General features: G+C 42.7%; 3 protein-coding genes across 5 annotated transcripts; 1 reads left to right on the top strand and 2 right to left on the bottom strand.

Moving 5' to 3' along the window:
• Window positions 1-1,838: 1,838 nt before the first annotated feature.
• On the bottom strand, window positions 1,839-3,688 carry LOC135672395 (cytochrome P450 89A2-like). The gene has a single exon (XM_065180876.1). It carries the CDS (start codon window positions 3,627-3,629, stop codon window positions 2,079-2,081), a length of 1,551 nt encoding a protein of 516 aa, XP_065036948.1. The 5' UTR covers window positions 3,630-3,688; the 3' UTR covers window positions 1,839-2,078.
• Window positions 3,689-3,946: 258 nt separating this feature from the next.
• Window positions 3,947-8,673, bottom strand: LOC135672379 (uncharacterized). 3 transcript variants are annotated; one of them, XM_065180864.1, is made up of 10 exons: window positions 8,444-8,673; window positions 8,095-8,368; window positions 7,910-8,011; window positions 7,745-7,827; window positions 7,543-7,659; window positions 5,546-5,648; window positions 5,360-5,451; window positions 4,794-5,257; window positions 4,362-4,558; window positions 3,947-4,278 (listed from the first exon to the last, which is right to left on the bottom strand). In XM_065180864.1, exons 1-10 carry the CDS (start codon window positions 8,575-8,577, stop codon window positions 4,168-4,170), a joined length of 1,677 nt encoding a protein of 558 aa, XP_065036936.1. In that variant the 5' UTR covers window positions 8,578-8,673; the 3' UTR covers window positions 3,947-4,167. The 3 variants fall into 3 exon arrangements, with proteins under 3 accessions (XP_065036936.1, XP_065036922.1, XP_065036929.1); XM_065180850.1 differs by having other exon boundaries at window positions 4,794-5,451; XM_065180857.1 differs by having other exon boundaries at window positions 3,947-4,269; window positions 4,794-5,451.
• Window positions 8,674-11,343: 2,670 nt separating this feature from the next.
• On the top strand, window positions 11,344-12,549 carry LOC135679116 (phospholipase A(1) DAD1, chloroplastic-like). Its single transcript, XM_065192543.1, has one exon. The coding sequence runs from the start codon at window positions 11,344-11,346 to the stop codon at window positions 12,547-12,549; it is 1,206 nt and encodes a 401-aa protein (XP_065048615.1).
• The last annotated feature ends 3,545 nt before the right edge of the window (window positions 12,550-16,094 follow it).

The following is a 16,094-nucleotide window of genomic DNA, read 5'->3' as shown; positions in this document are numbered from 1 at the left end:
ATATATGCATTACACATTAGAGTATATAGGTGCACTCCCACATTGAACATCATATAAAACACGTGTGCTCCCACTGCACTTGATTATATATACATGCATATAAGATATTTTTATTATAATTCATATATTTTTATGCATACAAAATACATATATTCACATTTAGCATATGATAAGCTGATAACGATTATATCAGTCAAAACATACTTTCCTAAATATATTATATATATGATTATTTATACGATCACTATTTTATAGTAAATTAAACTTATACTTATTTGATTGAACTAAAAAATAAAGATGTTAAGAAAAGATCATGTTCGTAAAAAATAAAGATACGTATTAAATTGGAAGCATAGGTAATGAGATGCCTTAATTAAGAATACTACCTCTCAAATTATTGATTTATGATAATTCATAGCAATAATTCATAAAAAATATATATATATAATAAAATCTCTTATAAAATATACTATACTTAACCTAAAAATTCATCTAAATTCTACTATTATTTTTAATAATTTAATTTTAAATAAATGAGTTTATTAGCATCAATTAAACCATCGTATAATTCTGTAAAGAAGTTTTACTTCACTATTCTAGCAAACCAAATGATATTAAATTATCATGAAATTTTGTAGAAGACTATGAGATTTATAAATCTAGTTATACACCAAATTTTGTGTTAAAATAGAATTATTTGGAGGCTAAACTATCTTTCTGATTCAACTACTAATATCTATTGTGTTATGATAAAACCGAGTTAGGATTATCTAAACTTATAAACATTGTGTACTTTAATCTTAAAAGTTGAAAACATAAGCATATCATTTATCGGAAGCATAGAGATCACAAATGAGGATAAAAAATATATATTATTTATACTTTTATTGGTATGCTAATTGTAATTCAATAATTGTATTTATTTATACCATTATACTCAGTTATATCAAACTCTTGAATTTGACTAACTTCTTCAAGTATAAGAAATTAAATCAATTATCAAGATGAAAAAGGGATTTATCTTTGAAAAGTACCATTAATGAAAATTTGTTGAGGATTTGTTGGTTGAGAACGAAATATGGCAATAGGTTGTGTACTTATTTCAGTTTGGACTCCCAACTCAAACTCCAATTTGAACTCTATTAGACTCTAATTGGAATTCAAACCCTAATCCAATTTTAATTTTTTATATCATAAACTAATTAAACATGATTAGTAGGCTTAAAATTACTTTAGTAGTTATTGTGCTAGATTTTTATTATCTGATCTTTTATGGAGATTTCACGACGGTGGAATTGTCGAAAAAGAATGATTGAAGAAGTTTTATTAAAGAAACTTTAATGAATTAACATATCCCTCTCCTATTTATACATATTAGAAAGTAAGATTTCCCTCAACAGAATAGAGGATTTCCTTCAATAGGGTAGAGAGATTTTCTTATATAGTTAGAAAAATCTTATCTGCTATTAATAACGAGAATAAATATTAATACAACTACGTACCCGATAAAACTCATTTGATATTTAAATCAATGTATGCTCGTACGATTCCGTTAAATGATGAAGTGTGTAATTAGTGTGATCTCGGAGCAATCTTTCTTATATCATGCTTGATGACCATTAAGTTATGCATAAGGGGTATCTATCGTATAACTTAAGTGAAATAAGTTAAATCAGTAACAGACTGTTAGATTAAGGTTTCGGTAAATGTGGAGAATGATTACATTGTGATGTGTGCGCCGAACCGTCGACAGTTATAGAGTTCGGTTTCGATCGAGTCCAGTTGTACTATATCACGTGTCCAATTCTTTTAACTGTTGACTATGGACGGACGCTATGTCTTCACCATCGCAATATCTCTTTATCGCAGGCCAAACTGTCGGAGAATGTTTTAGGCCCACCAGCCACTTGAGAGAATGCCACATACAACTGAAGCCCTGCAGCAAGAGCTCTACGAATCGACGAATCTCTTGCATAAGGACTCACCAATTCAACCTATCTCATATTCTTCGCTGTGGGAACTCCTATATCATCTGAAGCAGTCAAAAGGTGAAACGTAGATACAACCATACGAGGCTCCTAAGTCTTCCTCCTCGGAATGATACGAGCTCTCAGTGGATTCTTCATGACGACAGCAAACTCGACCTTCTCGCTCAGGTCGACCTCCTCGCCCTCCACGGCTTTCCACTCGAACCTCCTCACCAGGTTGGCTACAAAGTACTGCAAGTGGAGCCTGGCCAGTCCCAGCCCCGGGCATATCCGCCTCCCCGCCCCGAACGGCATCATCTTGATCTCCCTGCTCCCCGTGATGTCCACCGCCCCTCCTTCAATGCCCAGGAATCTCTCCGGCTTGAACTCCATCGGCTCCTCCCACGCCTTCTCGTCCCAGTTCATCCCCGCCACGAAGAAGTTGACCGTCGCCCCCCTGGGAATTAGATACCCGCACAGGGTCACGTCCTCCGTCACCGCGCGCAGCGGCAGGAAGTGGGCGGGCGGGTGCCGCCGCAGACCCTCCATGATCACCGCCTTCAGGTACGGCATCTTCTGCAGGTCCTCCGCTTTGATATCCTCCTCCTCGCCGCTCCCCGCGGCGGCCCGCTCGATCTCTTCCCGCAGCTTTGCTTGAATGCCTTGGTGCTTCACCAGGTTCGCCATGATCCACTGCAGCGCGGTCGACGTCGTGTCCGTGCCCCCGGTCAGGAACTCCGAGCACAGGGACACCACCTCGTTGTCAGAGAGCTTCCTTCCACCTTCCTCCGGGAGTTCGATGTCGAGCAGGGAATCCACGTAAGAAACCACGAATCTTTCTTTTTCTTTGCTCGACGTCATCTTTTGCAGGTGCTGCTGCTTGTACCGCTTTCGGGCTTCGATCAGGGGAAGGTAAAGTTGCGTCCGTCTCTCCCCCATCTCCATGGCCGTCTTCAATCGATTGCGAAACAGGTGCCTTGAGATACATGGTACGAAGTTTAGCACGCGGAGCTTGCTGGCGTATAGGAGGCGGCTCCGCTGCGCGTCCTTGATGTCCCTGACGGCCTTCTCGTCTAGCTTCTCGCCAAAGCACATGAGGCACAGCAAACAGAACATGGCGAACTGGAAGTTCTCTATGGGAACGACCACGCCGTCGTGGGAGTCGGCCTGGGACCGGAGGTGCTGGGTGAGGACGCCGAGGACCCAGGCTCGGCCGCCGGCGTACAGCTTGACGCGGGCGGGGTGGAGGATCTCCGAGGTGAGGTTGCGGCGGAGGAGGCGCCAGATCGGACCGTAGGCACTGGAAGAGATGATGTGCCGACTTCCGTTGAATAATCGGAAGGCCGGCGTGGGGGCGGGACGGTCGGAGAAGAAGGCCCCGCGCTCGACGAGCGCCTTGTGCGCGATGGTGCGGTCGGCGATTAAGATGGTGAGTTGCAAGTCGAGGCGGACCGTTATGATGGGGCCGTACCGCGCGTGGAGCTCTCGCAGGACGTCCTCCGGCTTTAGGAGGAACCAGCGGTGGTACAGGAAGTTGCCGAGGATCGCCAAAATCGGTGGGCCGGGCGGTAGCCTTCGATTCCTGGCTCCATGTTCGAGGAGGAGGGCGACGACGACAGCAGATAAGACGAGGGAGAAGAAGATGAGTAGCCACATCTCCATGATCGGACTTGCTCTTGCTGCGATCGTCGGAAGTACAATAAAAATGGAAAGGAAACACCCCCGAGACTATCCTTTGACGTCAAGGATGGGGATAAAGACGACGCGGTCGCTCACCCATGGCGTGGGACGGACCAAGTCGATCAATTGCAAGAGACGCTTCAGCGAGTAAGGCTTGACCACTTGGCCAACATGTGGCTATGGGGTTGACTTATGTGCCCCTGCCGCCGTCAGCACCCACGGCCCATGACAGGATCGAAGCTTACCTGCTAAGCAACAGTCGACTGGATTCGGTATGGAGAAACACAAGCGACAGTAGATGAGGAGACATAGTTGACGACAAATTTAATATCGTACATTTACATTAATATCATCAAATAAATCTTGACAATTCTGTGTAGTACAGAAAAAGTCAACCACTGGGCTTCTGCAATCACAGTGAATGAACACCCACCAAAAATTCGATCCCGTCTTCACTGACTCGTTGACAGACAGCATCTATCATCTATTCGGATTGCTTTCCGGATGGTTTGGTCTTTCGTCAGCCTTCATGCGTTTTGGGCTTTCTAAAGAAACGCTCGATTTGTAGCTGACTGGTTCGGTTAGCTTCGTACTTGGATTTCTTGGAGGACGGAGATTGTGGCTGCATAGACTGGTGTTTCTTACGGTACTCAGCTTAAGGATAGCAGTAACCAATAAAAATGGTTGAGGAGAAAGCAACTAATGTTCACTCACCAAGGAATGGCCACCACTTCTAAGTATCTTAATTCTCCCTCCTCTTCCATCCGCTCCAACAGCAATCAAGTCGCCACTACTCTTTGAAGCTTCCATACCAAGAGATAAGGATGGCTTTTTGAGAACCTGCTTGCACCATCTCCCCACATTCTTGTTGACAATACTTGTTCCAAGGACTCCCGGAAAACATCCGTCACCTGTGATGTTTATGGTGCATGAGAAGGATTAGAACTACTACAAAGTACAAACAATTTCAGTTCGATTGAATAGAATGCTCGCAACCGCTAAACAAGTGTAGGTAAGATCAAATATACTCAATGTTACTCCTACATTAAGGAGGCCCTTTCCTTGGTTCACAGTCACAACCAGATCTCAAACAAGTAACCCTATAATGGCATCAAAGCTCGAACAAGCAGAGGGGAAGTAACTTACCATGAATTGCAGCTGCATTGCATGCTTGAGTTTCGGTTATATTTTCTGCTGATGGTTTTTTCTTCGTGATGTTATCAATAGATAATACTTCTTTCACCCAGGTTGAGTCTATTTGACTTCTCCCTCCATGTTCATCAGTGTTCTCTGTTCTGTGCTTAGAAATGTCTGGAATCCATGACTTGCCAGAAGCATCACTTGGTTTACAGATTGAATACGCTTCTCTCTTGGGACAAGAGGAAGCATCTTGCTCACATGAAGATCTTTTCTGGATATCTGCACTTTTATACAATTCAGATTGATTTCCGGTATCAGATAGTTGGTATATATCCTCATGCAAGCTTGGACGGTGTTTAAGAGCATCTACATCAAAGAAGCTAGCATCATCATTTAGATCCATTGCAAAATTTTTATCCTTGTCAGCAGGTGAAGCCAAATCATTATGGGCTTGTAAACCTCCAGAGATGCTGTTTAAATAGAGTAGAGTAGTATTCTTAGAATGATCTTCTGTTGGGGGATCTGCAGTGTGTGGGAGTTTGAGGTTATCTGAAGTGTAATTTGAATCTAACCCTTTAGCTTTACGTTTCTTAGAAGCTTTCAGGTCCCTGAGAAAGCCATTTTCTTTATCTTCAAGCGCCTTCTCCAGTTCTTGTATCCTCATCTGGGACAATGAACCAAAAAATAATTCCTGAAGTTAGCGACATGAGATGGCAAGTTCAAGGGAAACACAATATGAATACTTATAAAAGACTCACCTTCATTTTCCTTATTTTCTCAATGGCCTTGTCGAGATTCTGACGTGAGCGAGTCTCCGCTCTTCCTAAATTGTTGCACTGAGCCATCAGTTCCTTGTAGCTCCTATAAAGACCATTGAAAACATAAATTAGCAGTAAATTAGTGCTACACAAATCCAAGCATAATGGATAAAAGAATGTCAAAATGGATCTGCTAGATGGACATGAAAACACCTCTGAGTGAAACAACACCTTGATAATGCAACAAAGATTAAAGGAATTACAGGATCGAATCCTCAATTAGCATTTGTCTACTAACTTAGTTCAAGTCAGAATTCAAGAGAACCACTGCCTCTGCTTACCAATGCAACCTCAAAGTACAAAATGCTCAAGACCCAAATTATGTGAACCCTGAAGCAACAAAATCTTGTTTCTTGAAAGAGTTGTGGAATAGATATGAAGTTCCGACATATATATTTCAATATATGGAAACACAAATAGATGCATGAGGCATGTTTTACCCTGCATTCACCATTTTCTCTTTGTCTCTGGGGACAGTTGCTGTATTCACACACATGTCTACAATGTGGCAAAGAAAGTTTCTTAATATGATTATAGTGCAAGGGATTTCATGCTGAAACTTTGCTCCCTTGACAAGCCACTTGTCTGATTACTGTTTCTGAGCTAGTCCCAATATGTAGGTGATTCAGTTGGTTTGAGCTATAATATTAATTTATGAATTAAATTAAACCAAATTAAAACCAATTGCTAGAGGTAGGATGAGAACTATGGCAGTCAATTTATTATAACCTGTTCAAAATCAATTTAAAATGTCACCAACACATGAACCATACTGATGAATGGACATGTTACAAAAAGCTACTTAAGAAATGTGCTCCATCCTACAGACTTGCTCCCTTCAATAGCCGGTTCTTAATTCAACTATTACTTTAAGCAAACAGTCATGACACGGTCAGATGTTTGGTTGGTCTAAGATTGGTTTCCCAAATCAAGAACCACATTTCGTCGAATTACAGACTGATAGATGCAGGATGAGAGAATTAATTTCATTAATTTCTTACAACTTGTACCGCAATCCATTAAGATGGCCTTAGCACACCCACAGTTGTGCAACATGGTTAAAACAGTGCATTTGTTACTTGAATGATCTATATCGACCAAGAAAACCCTGATATCATGAAATGGATTGTAAAGTTGAATTACTTCTTTTTGGTTGGCTGACCAGCTTATTGAGATAAAGCCAAGAGAATTAAGTAGCGGATGCGGTTCTGGGAGGGCATAAAACATCTTAACCAGGAAGAATATCACATTTATCTACTTAAAGGACACACATTAAGATCTTTATCTCATTGCTATCAATCACGAAACAAGTATATGATTAGTAAGAAAGACAAACTGGATACAAAAACTCTACAACTTTTGATGCAAAACATGGAATATATTCTCATCACAAGCTTTACATACATCAAATGGAAACAGGCACCTATGTAACAATACCACTTGAGTTTGCGAAATTTATGTTAGGATTCCTCATCACTTATTGCCTCTGCAATTTTCCGGTATAGACTGTGCAAGCAAAGGTTATACCGTGGAAATCATGTTAGATTATTCATTTCACTTTTGGACAATTGAGATAAAGTTAGTAAGCATACAGGCAAGTTGAATATGACAATAAGCTGGTGCATTGGCCGGTCTTGAGAGTGAAATAAATTTGGTCCTACGGCACACCAGGAGCCACCATTCTGTTTGGCAACGAAAAATAGAAAATATGAACAATCTAAAATTTTAGTTAATTCACTTGTGATGGAGGCAAATGTGGAGTCTTGATATATCTGGTGAATGCAGTCAAGTCATGATCATTATATGATGAGTAACATAAGAAATTAGATTCCACAAAATATGACAGAAAATTCTTATATCATAGGCTAGTGAAAAAGAATTTGGTCAGGTCAAAACACTGACCACAGTAGTCTACCGTGACAATTTGTGAGACCTACTTGTTGCGCAGGGCAAGCGACCTCTTCATAACGTCAATTGCATTATCATGGTTACACCCATGACCTAGTGATGCAAGCTTCACCATTTCTTCTTCCCCCAGATTGAGGTCTGTCGCACTGAAGTATCGATCAATGACATTAAGAACAAGGGGAAGAATCATAAACTGAATTCAGGTGCCACAAAGGAAGTAGCTTCGCTTACAGCTTGAGCGCCGCGAGTTCTTTACCCAATCCCAAGTTCCTCTCCTCTAGCCTTAGGCACTCCAACGATTTTCTATTCAGTTCCTAGCACAACTTTTAGCTTTGAACACACAGCATCTGAAAGGGTAACGAGGTGATTCACGATGGGCAGACAAAAGGGTTTTACCTCCGTTTTCGCATGAAGAAACTGCTCGATGCGCTCTTTCTCTTTCTTGATAGCTAGCCTTTTGGCCTCTTCCCGTGTGGCTGATTCCTTCCAAGAAGACACCTTGGCCAATAAAGCGACAATCGTCACTCGATCGATCAAAATGGATCTCGCGGCAAGAGCAAAGCACGTTTCCAATACCCTACCTCGTCGTTCAATTCCTTGAGATGGGTCTGCTGGATCTCGAATTTGGCAGTGAGGGAGGCGAGCTTGAGCTCCAACCTCCCGACCTCCGCAGCCAAGGCCTCGGAGGAAGGCCGCTGGGAGACGAAGGAGGTGATGGTCGTCTGGGTAGCGGCGGCGGAGTCGCCGGCTGACTGGAAGTAGAGGCGGGTGGGCCGGCGCAGGGGGCAGGACTGATTGCAGACAGGGCAGATCGGCTTTTTGCCGGCGGGGCAATACTCCAACCACTGCTGCAGGCTGTTCTGTCACATGAGATCCTGATCGAGAGCAGCAGCATCGTAGCCGAGATCAGAAGGTGAGACGAGTAATTACCAGAGCTCGTGGAAGACGTGGCCGCAGATGGGGGCGGCCTGGAGGTGTTCGACGAGGGGCTTGAGGTCCTCGTAGCAGATGGTGCAGATGGGCTTCGAGCCCGTCGTCCTGCCATCCTCCTCCTCCTCCGCCATCGAGGTTTGCGGTGTCGAGATGCGGGCGGAGACGGAGTACCAAGCCGCGAAGACGCGCGGCGGCGGGAGGGTTTGGGCGCCGGCAAATGTTAGCGCGGGAACGTGTGGCTTTTGGGACTGGCGGCGATTCGGTCCACACAATTATGTGGACCGGGTTCGAGGCTGCCATAGAAGGCCGGCCCATTTACACTGAACCAATCCATATTATCCTTCCTACATAAATATGCTCTTTAAAGTGTCCTAATAATATCATGTCCAATTCAATTCCATGAGATTTTAAGTACTGCAGGTATTAATGGTCACTCCAAAATTGCTCATTACATTTTCCTTCTGTCATCTTAATTTCTCGGATTGATCACATCAGGTGGACGATCGAGATGCAATCAAGACGAGATAGATGCAAGGTTGACCGGGCAAACCTTAGTTGATGGGTGAGAAATGAGAAGTAATCATCACAAGTAATGATATAAACGATTTTGATCATCAATAATATATATTGGTAAAATATATTGGAATTAACTTTTTTTTTTTTTTTTTTAGTTTCTACGTCTAGAAGAGGTTGATTTGTGTTGAGGGAATGCATACGATGACAATTAAATGAAACTATTTGCTTGTATTAACACTTATTTAAAAGAAAGAGGGAGTTATAATAAGATATAGCAAATGGTATCCAAATGACTCAAATGGACTAATTATAATTATGTCTATTTAGTATCTAATTTTTTAAGTTTAAAAATTTATATTAAAATCTTTTATAGTTATAAAATTTAAATATTTATTTATATTTATCTCGATTTTACCGATAAAATCATAAAAATGATGAGAAAAATATAATTTTAATATTCAAATTATGTGTTTTATAATGATGGACGATGACACCACTAGGAGTCGCAAGTAACTATCGTGGATAATAAGACGACGTAATAGGTGAAGTGATGATGCGAATGTCAATACTCTACGTATGCATCGATGTTACTTGACAACTGCATTAAAGTAAATGCAGAGTAACACCGTTTTATATCTACGTTGACATCTTTTCTTTTATTATTTTTTCTTTTTAAGCACAACAAACACATGTGATCCTAGTGATTTCATCATCTATCATCACTAAAAATATAATTTGAACGTAGAATTTTTTTTTTATCATCATTATTTTTGTATAATGTAGTTTGTACAATATGTGTTGACTTGTCGTTTTTCGTGAGCCATCTACCTCTCTCTCTCTCTCTCTCCGACTTTGAGCAGTGGATGGTAGGAGAGCTCCCCACTTCACTTTCATGTGAGGGAAGACAGGTTGCAAGGAATGTGGCTTCTTATCTCATTCTCCTTTCTATCCAACATAGAAAGTGACTACAAGTACATAAAACTAATGCATCACCAAAGTAGTGGCTGCCTATTACGTACCAATCTAAGGAACTCAGCGCATGACGCTGAGGAGAGAGATATAGAAGGAAAATTCCACATCTTTGGTAGAAGTCGGGCCAGCTTTAATGGCTTCACATACAAGTGTGATTGGCATGGATGGCATGAAAGTGTGATGGTATGAAGGGATTAATTATATATATTTTATATATAATTATATTTAATATTTTTCATATTTATATATTTTTAATTATATTAACATTCCTAAATTATATTTTTATTATTAAATTTTATCTCGTAAAATTTAACCCCGTAAAATTATATTTTTTAATTCTATATAAAATTTTAACATTTTACTTTCACAAAAATATATATCTCAATATAACTTTTGAAAGTATAAAAATCAAAATAATAAAAATAATATATAATAAAACCTAACAGGAAGATAGAGTCATAAATGCATCCAACTTCAAAATACTTTTCCCAGCTAGTAGTCCTTTAACATTTGAAATTCACATTTTTTTTTTTACAAAGATAAATAATAAAAGTAAAATTCGAGTTTAGGATATTATGATAAATTATCAGTAACCAATTGAATTAGCTGACCCGTGTATTAGAAATCCACATTTATTGATTTCATGCACGAGTATGTATTTGTCAAGCATAGTATTAAATCCAATTTTATAGATGTCAAGGCTGAGCCACATTCCCCTATTTATTAGGAAGACATTAACTAATGCGGTTGGCTAATGTGAAAAGAATTACTCCCATTCAAATATTACATAAAAAATATGTATTTAATTTTTCTATAGAACTCAAATTAACTACAAAAGTGTGCTTTTTCATAATTAAAAATATATATATTTAAATTGGGGGGAAAAGGCATTCATCTAAATCACGAAATCTTTATAGTAACGTTTAGTGGGCCCAAATGTCGTCAGCCAATCAAAGCGCGGACAAGATATTACCAACCCGAAAAGACGAGCCGGACTCGGTTTGGGTCCCAATCTCAAATGGGCCCAAATTGGCTCCACCATACGGTCACAAAGTCGATGCGCGGCCGCTCGCGAATCGCGTGACGACTCACGACCCCGCCTTAACCGAACCCGATTAGCGCCAACTCACGAGATCGAACCGAACCGAGCGGTCCGATTGGGTCGGTGACCTCAACCAGCAAACCGACCCTCGTGTTACACGCTTCCCTCCACGAGGGTAGCAGACGAAAAGAAGAAAGAGACGTCACACACACACACACACTCTCTCTCTCTCTCTGTCTCATTCCCCTCCCACTATAAATCTTGCCCAAGAAGGAGGTCTTCCTTCCTTGCTCTGACTCCAATAACACGAGAGTAAGCTGCTGCGCCTGTTGCAGCCCAACTGTTGGCTTAGGTGAATTCGACCGGAATGAGGCTGGCACTCGGTGTCTCGCGGTCGTCCTCTCTGGTGACGGACCCGCGGCGCTACACCATCGTCGCTTCCACCTCGACGGCCATCCCCTCCGGTCGCCCGACCACCGTGATGATCGGAAAGCGGTGGAGGGAGTACCAGGGGGGCAACAACTGGGACGGCCTCCTCGACCCGCTCGACGACGCGCTCCGATCCGAGATCCTCCGCTACGGCGAGTTCGCCCGCGTCGCCTACACCTGCTTCGATTTCGATCACTCGTCCCCCACCTACGGCGCCTGCCGCTTCCCCAAGCGCTCTCTCCTCCGCCACGCAGGCATCCCCGATACCGGCTACTGCGTCACACGGAACCTCACTGCGACCTCTGGCGCGCGCCTCCCTCGCTGGGCCGAACCTGGAGCCCCCGCATGGTTCTCTCGCTGCACCAGCTGGATCGGGTACGTCGCCGAGTGCCAAGACGAGGACGAGATCGAGCGGCTGGGCCGGCGTGACATCGTCATCTCGTTCCGCGGCACGGCCACCTGCCTCGAGTGGCTCGAGAACCTTCGGGCCACCCTCACGCATCTCCCCTCCGTGCCCGTGCCAGCCGCATTGGGCTCCGACGCGGCGGAGCCCATGGTCGAGCGTGGGTTCTGGAGTCTCTTCACCTCCTCCAGTTCAACCAGCTGCAGCCTGCGTGACCAGATACACCAGGAAATACGAAGGCTCATCGTCAAGTACGGCGGGCGAGGGAATCCTCTCAGCATCACGGTGACGGGCCACAGCCTGGGCGCGGCCCTCGCCGTCCTTACCGCACACGACATCACAACCGCGTTCCAGGATGCACCGATGGTCACGGTGGTATCGTTCGGCGGCCCTCGCGTCGGCAATGCAAGCTTCCGACGTCGGCTCGAAGAGAGCGGGATCAAGGTGCTCCGGATCGTGAACACGCAGGACGTCATAACCAAGGTTCCGGGCTTCGTGGTGGAGGACCAGAGCGTGGCGGAGGACATGGAAAACGGATCGATACCCAGCTGGTTACTGTCGAAGACCGGGTGGGTGTACGCCGACATCGGCAGGGAGCTCCGTCTCCCCGGGCAGCCGACGGCCAATGTGGTGGCCTGCCATGACCTGAGCGTCTACCTCAACCTAGTGAACCAGCTCAGTGCTAATTGCCCCCTGAGATCGTTAGCCATACGAGCAGCAGCCAGCCAAAAGCAGCGATAACAAGCATCGATCCCATGCACATAAACCCGAAAGCAACTCAGCATTTACGTGAGTAAGAAGGAGAAGAAGAAGAAGAAGGACAACAACAAAAAAGGCAACACTGTTGTTTTCTCATTTTTAAGCGGCCGTGCATGACTTCCCATACGTTCTCATGGATTCAACGCCCGAGATCGATGGAAAGAGACGCACGCAGCAAAGCCACTCGACATGTGTGCTTTTGGGAATGTGTCCAATGCAAGATTCAAATGGGAATTGATATTTGATAGCAGTGCATTAAAAATGATTAAACGGTTGGGATAGCATTAGCATTTCAATATTTATATTTATGAGATGTTAATATAATTTTTTTAATTCGTAAAATATCTTATGCTACTATATAATAAAAATCGTAATCCTAATCTTGATTTTTTTTCATCGTCTTTATTTCTCACAAGTTTAAAATTTTATTTTCAAAGTTATTTTATATTATTATTGATAGAAGATAAGATTTTCAAACTATATGAGGAAATATAAATAGGAGAGAGATATATTAATGTATTCGAGCTAAAGTTATTTTAATAAAGCTAGCTTCTTCAATAATTATTTTTATTTTTTTATTTTTATTATGGTATCAGAGCCATTTGCCTAGAGCAAGCTCTCTTCTCGCTGTCGACTCATCTGTTGCTTCTCCACCTCCGGCGGCAAAAGAAAAAACTTTCTACTACTGCTTTTTCGTCGTCAGTCCATCGGTGCGATAAATCTTTCTTCCTCTGCGAACGTCAACTGTCTTCTCCACTACCACTCTGCACCAATATTCGTTCCCTTCCACTGTGGCGTCTCTAGTGCTACGCTCACTAGCACTGCCCCACCTTTCCTCCTTTGCTGTAGCCTTCTTCTCTATTATGGTATCGTTGCAGCTTTCTCCTTTTTTACAGCTTCCTTATCTGTTGTACTTCTATTGTAGCTTTCTCCTCTACTGCACATCTGTTGTAACTTCCTTCTCTACTATAGCATCGCTGTAACATTGCTGCAACTTCCTCATCTACTACAGCTTATTCCTCTACTACATTATTGCTATAGCTTTTTCTATTACTGTAGCTTTCTCCTCCACTGCAACTAGCCGTCGTAGTCGCAACAACAGCAGTGATATGCTCTTACCCTACTCACGAAGCCTCTGGCTCGTAAATCATTATTTGCATCGATTCGAGAACCATATTACGGGGGGAACGATAGAAGATAGGATTTTTCCAACTATACGAGGAAATCTCTCTCTCTTGAGGAAAATCCTCTATTTGAGGAAAATCCTCTCTCCTAATCTATATAAATAGGAGAGGGACATGTTAATGTATTCAAGCTAAAGTTACTTAAATAAAGCTTCTTCTTCAATAATTGTTCTTATTTTTTTTTTTATTAATTATATATTTCACTTATTACATATCTGGACTATATAAAATTTTTGTATGATTACATACATCGATCTATTTGTTTTATTTATTTATTTACTTATTAATTTAAATCAAAAAAATATTTATTTTTAAATAATTATATAAAATACTAGAAGGATAAATTTATCACATGATATTCAATTCAATGAACTTTTGAGATATAATTTTATCAAATAATACTTATGTCAATAGAGATTTAAGATTTAAATTTTATTTATTATTTATCCAACATTCAAAATACTTCATTATTTGCAGACTCAACTAAGCATCTTTCTCAAACGCAAATTAAAAATATAAATGCATCTGCACTTCGATGAGGAAGTCAGGGAGTCCACCACCGGCCAAGCTTCTCCCAAGTGTACATGTGGTTGGCGTACATGGAAGTCCTTTCGGCTTGGACAGACGCTGCGACAAAGGCACTTGACGACCCTCCACCCTCCACAGTCAAGACTTCTGTGTCCATATATAACGATACGTGGCACACAAAGGCTTCAAGTGCTGATCCTATTCACGTCGGCACATACAAGACATTCTTACGTACACACACCACACGCGCAACTCCAGAAAGCCGTATGTCGTTATGGTGTGGTAGGTGTTGACATTAAATGTGTACTTACACTGTTAAGAAAATGACAACAAAAAGTAGAAGCCAGTTTAGTAAGTGGTGAAATATTTATTTATACGATATCTCAAGGGAACCGCTTGAGATATTTCTTCTTTTAAAGGTCACCACCGCATCTCTAGAATTAGTTCCGCTACGATGAAATCCATCTCCTTGGAAATCCGTATTGGCAAAAATCTCTTACACCGAGCTGAATCCAAAAGACTTGTGTTGATGTGGTCGAGGAGTCAAAGCTCACATCATCGTTGTTGGTCGCCTTCCGAGAGGAATTCCCATTCACTCCCTCGGCAAATCCATGATTGCTTATGAACGGTTTTGCCGCAACTCGGTCCTCACCAGTTGAGCGGTCATCCCATCTCGATCCCGTGATGTATGCGTTCGACGTCCCGTAGCTTTCTACAATTCCGAATAGTCGAGAAGATACGTCGCCGTCGCCGTCGCCGCGTTTCATCAAACGAACCCTTCCTTCTAGGGTATCAAGTGGAAGAAGCAAGAGACCGAGGAGGATTGTGTTGCTCTTACCGGATCGTGGCATGGGAAGTTTTCACGCGATGGTGGCGTTGGGGGATCAGGACGCATCTCCTTCCACAGCGACGACCTCCGCTTCGCTTTCGCTGACTTTGTCTGGCTCTGTGAACGCGTCGCCCAGGCAGCAATTGCAGCGAGGAGTCGTCGCGCAGTGAACAGCGCAAACGAGTGGCGAGGCAGAATTCGTCACGTCCCATCATATAATATGACCAGTGAATGCGCCGCTCAACGATGTTGGTTTGTGTGAACCTACAAGAAAAATGAATTAGTCAAAGCTGGATTTTTTGTCAAACGAATACAAAAAAACCATGAGAAAAGAGAATCCAATCATTTTATTGGAGCTTAAAAAAAAGGAATTTTGGAAAATTAGCTAACCAATTAGTTGATATTTTTTTTTGGGGTACTTATGTGGTATTTTTATAATCCTTAATATTATTTACCGTTTAAGGGGCCCAGTACTGGCCCATCAAATAGAATAAAGGCGGCCTGGCTATCGAAGTATCCGTTTGCCGACCGCGATGGTGTGTGACTCGCTCCACCATCAAGGTGTTCGACGTCGCGTCTCCTGGGACTCCCTCAGCATGCGGAACATCCTTCCTCAGGTCCGGGATGTTGCCTCCTCGAACACCTTTCTCCACGGGCGAGACCGAGGAACTCTTCTCCAAGATGCCCCAGAAGAGCCCCGTCTCGTGGAATGCCATCGCGTCAGTGTGGAAACAAGCCGCCGATATGGCCTTGGTGAAGTACACCATCATGGATCGGCTGACGAGGACTGTGTCCCTTGGATTCTACTAGGGTAGTCGAGGCCCGGGAGTTTGTTCGACGCGATGACTTGCCCGAGATTCAATTTCCTGGAGTGACTCAGTCAGGGGTTGTATGTCGAGAATAACCCATCGTGTGACGGGCTGAAGCTTTTCCCCAAGATAGCGAGAACCCTTAATGGTTGGATAACCAATTCATCCACCGTCAAC

This window comes from Musa acuminata, chromosome BXJ1-1, assembly GCF_036884655.1.
Source record: "Musa acuminata AAA Group cultivar baxijiao chromosome BXJ1-1, Cavendish_Baxijiao_AAA, whole genome shotgun sequence".
Lineage (NCBI taxonomy): Eukaryota > Viridiplantae > Streptophyta > Magnoliopsida > Zingiberales > Musaceae > Musa > Musa acuminata.
This window is presented reverse-complemented; position numbering and strand designations above follow the sequence as displayed.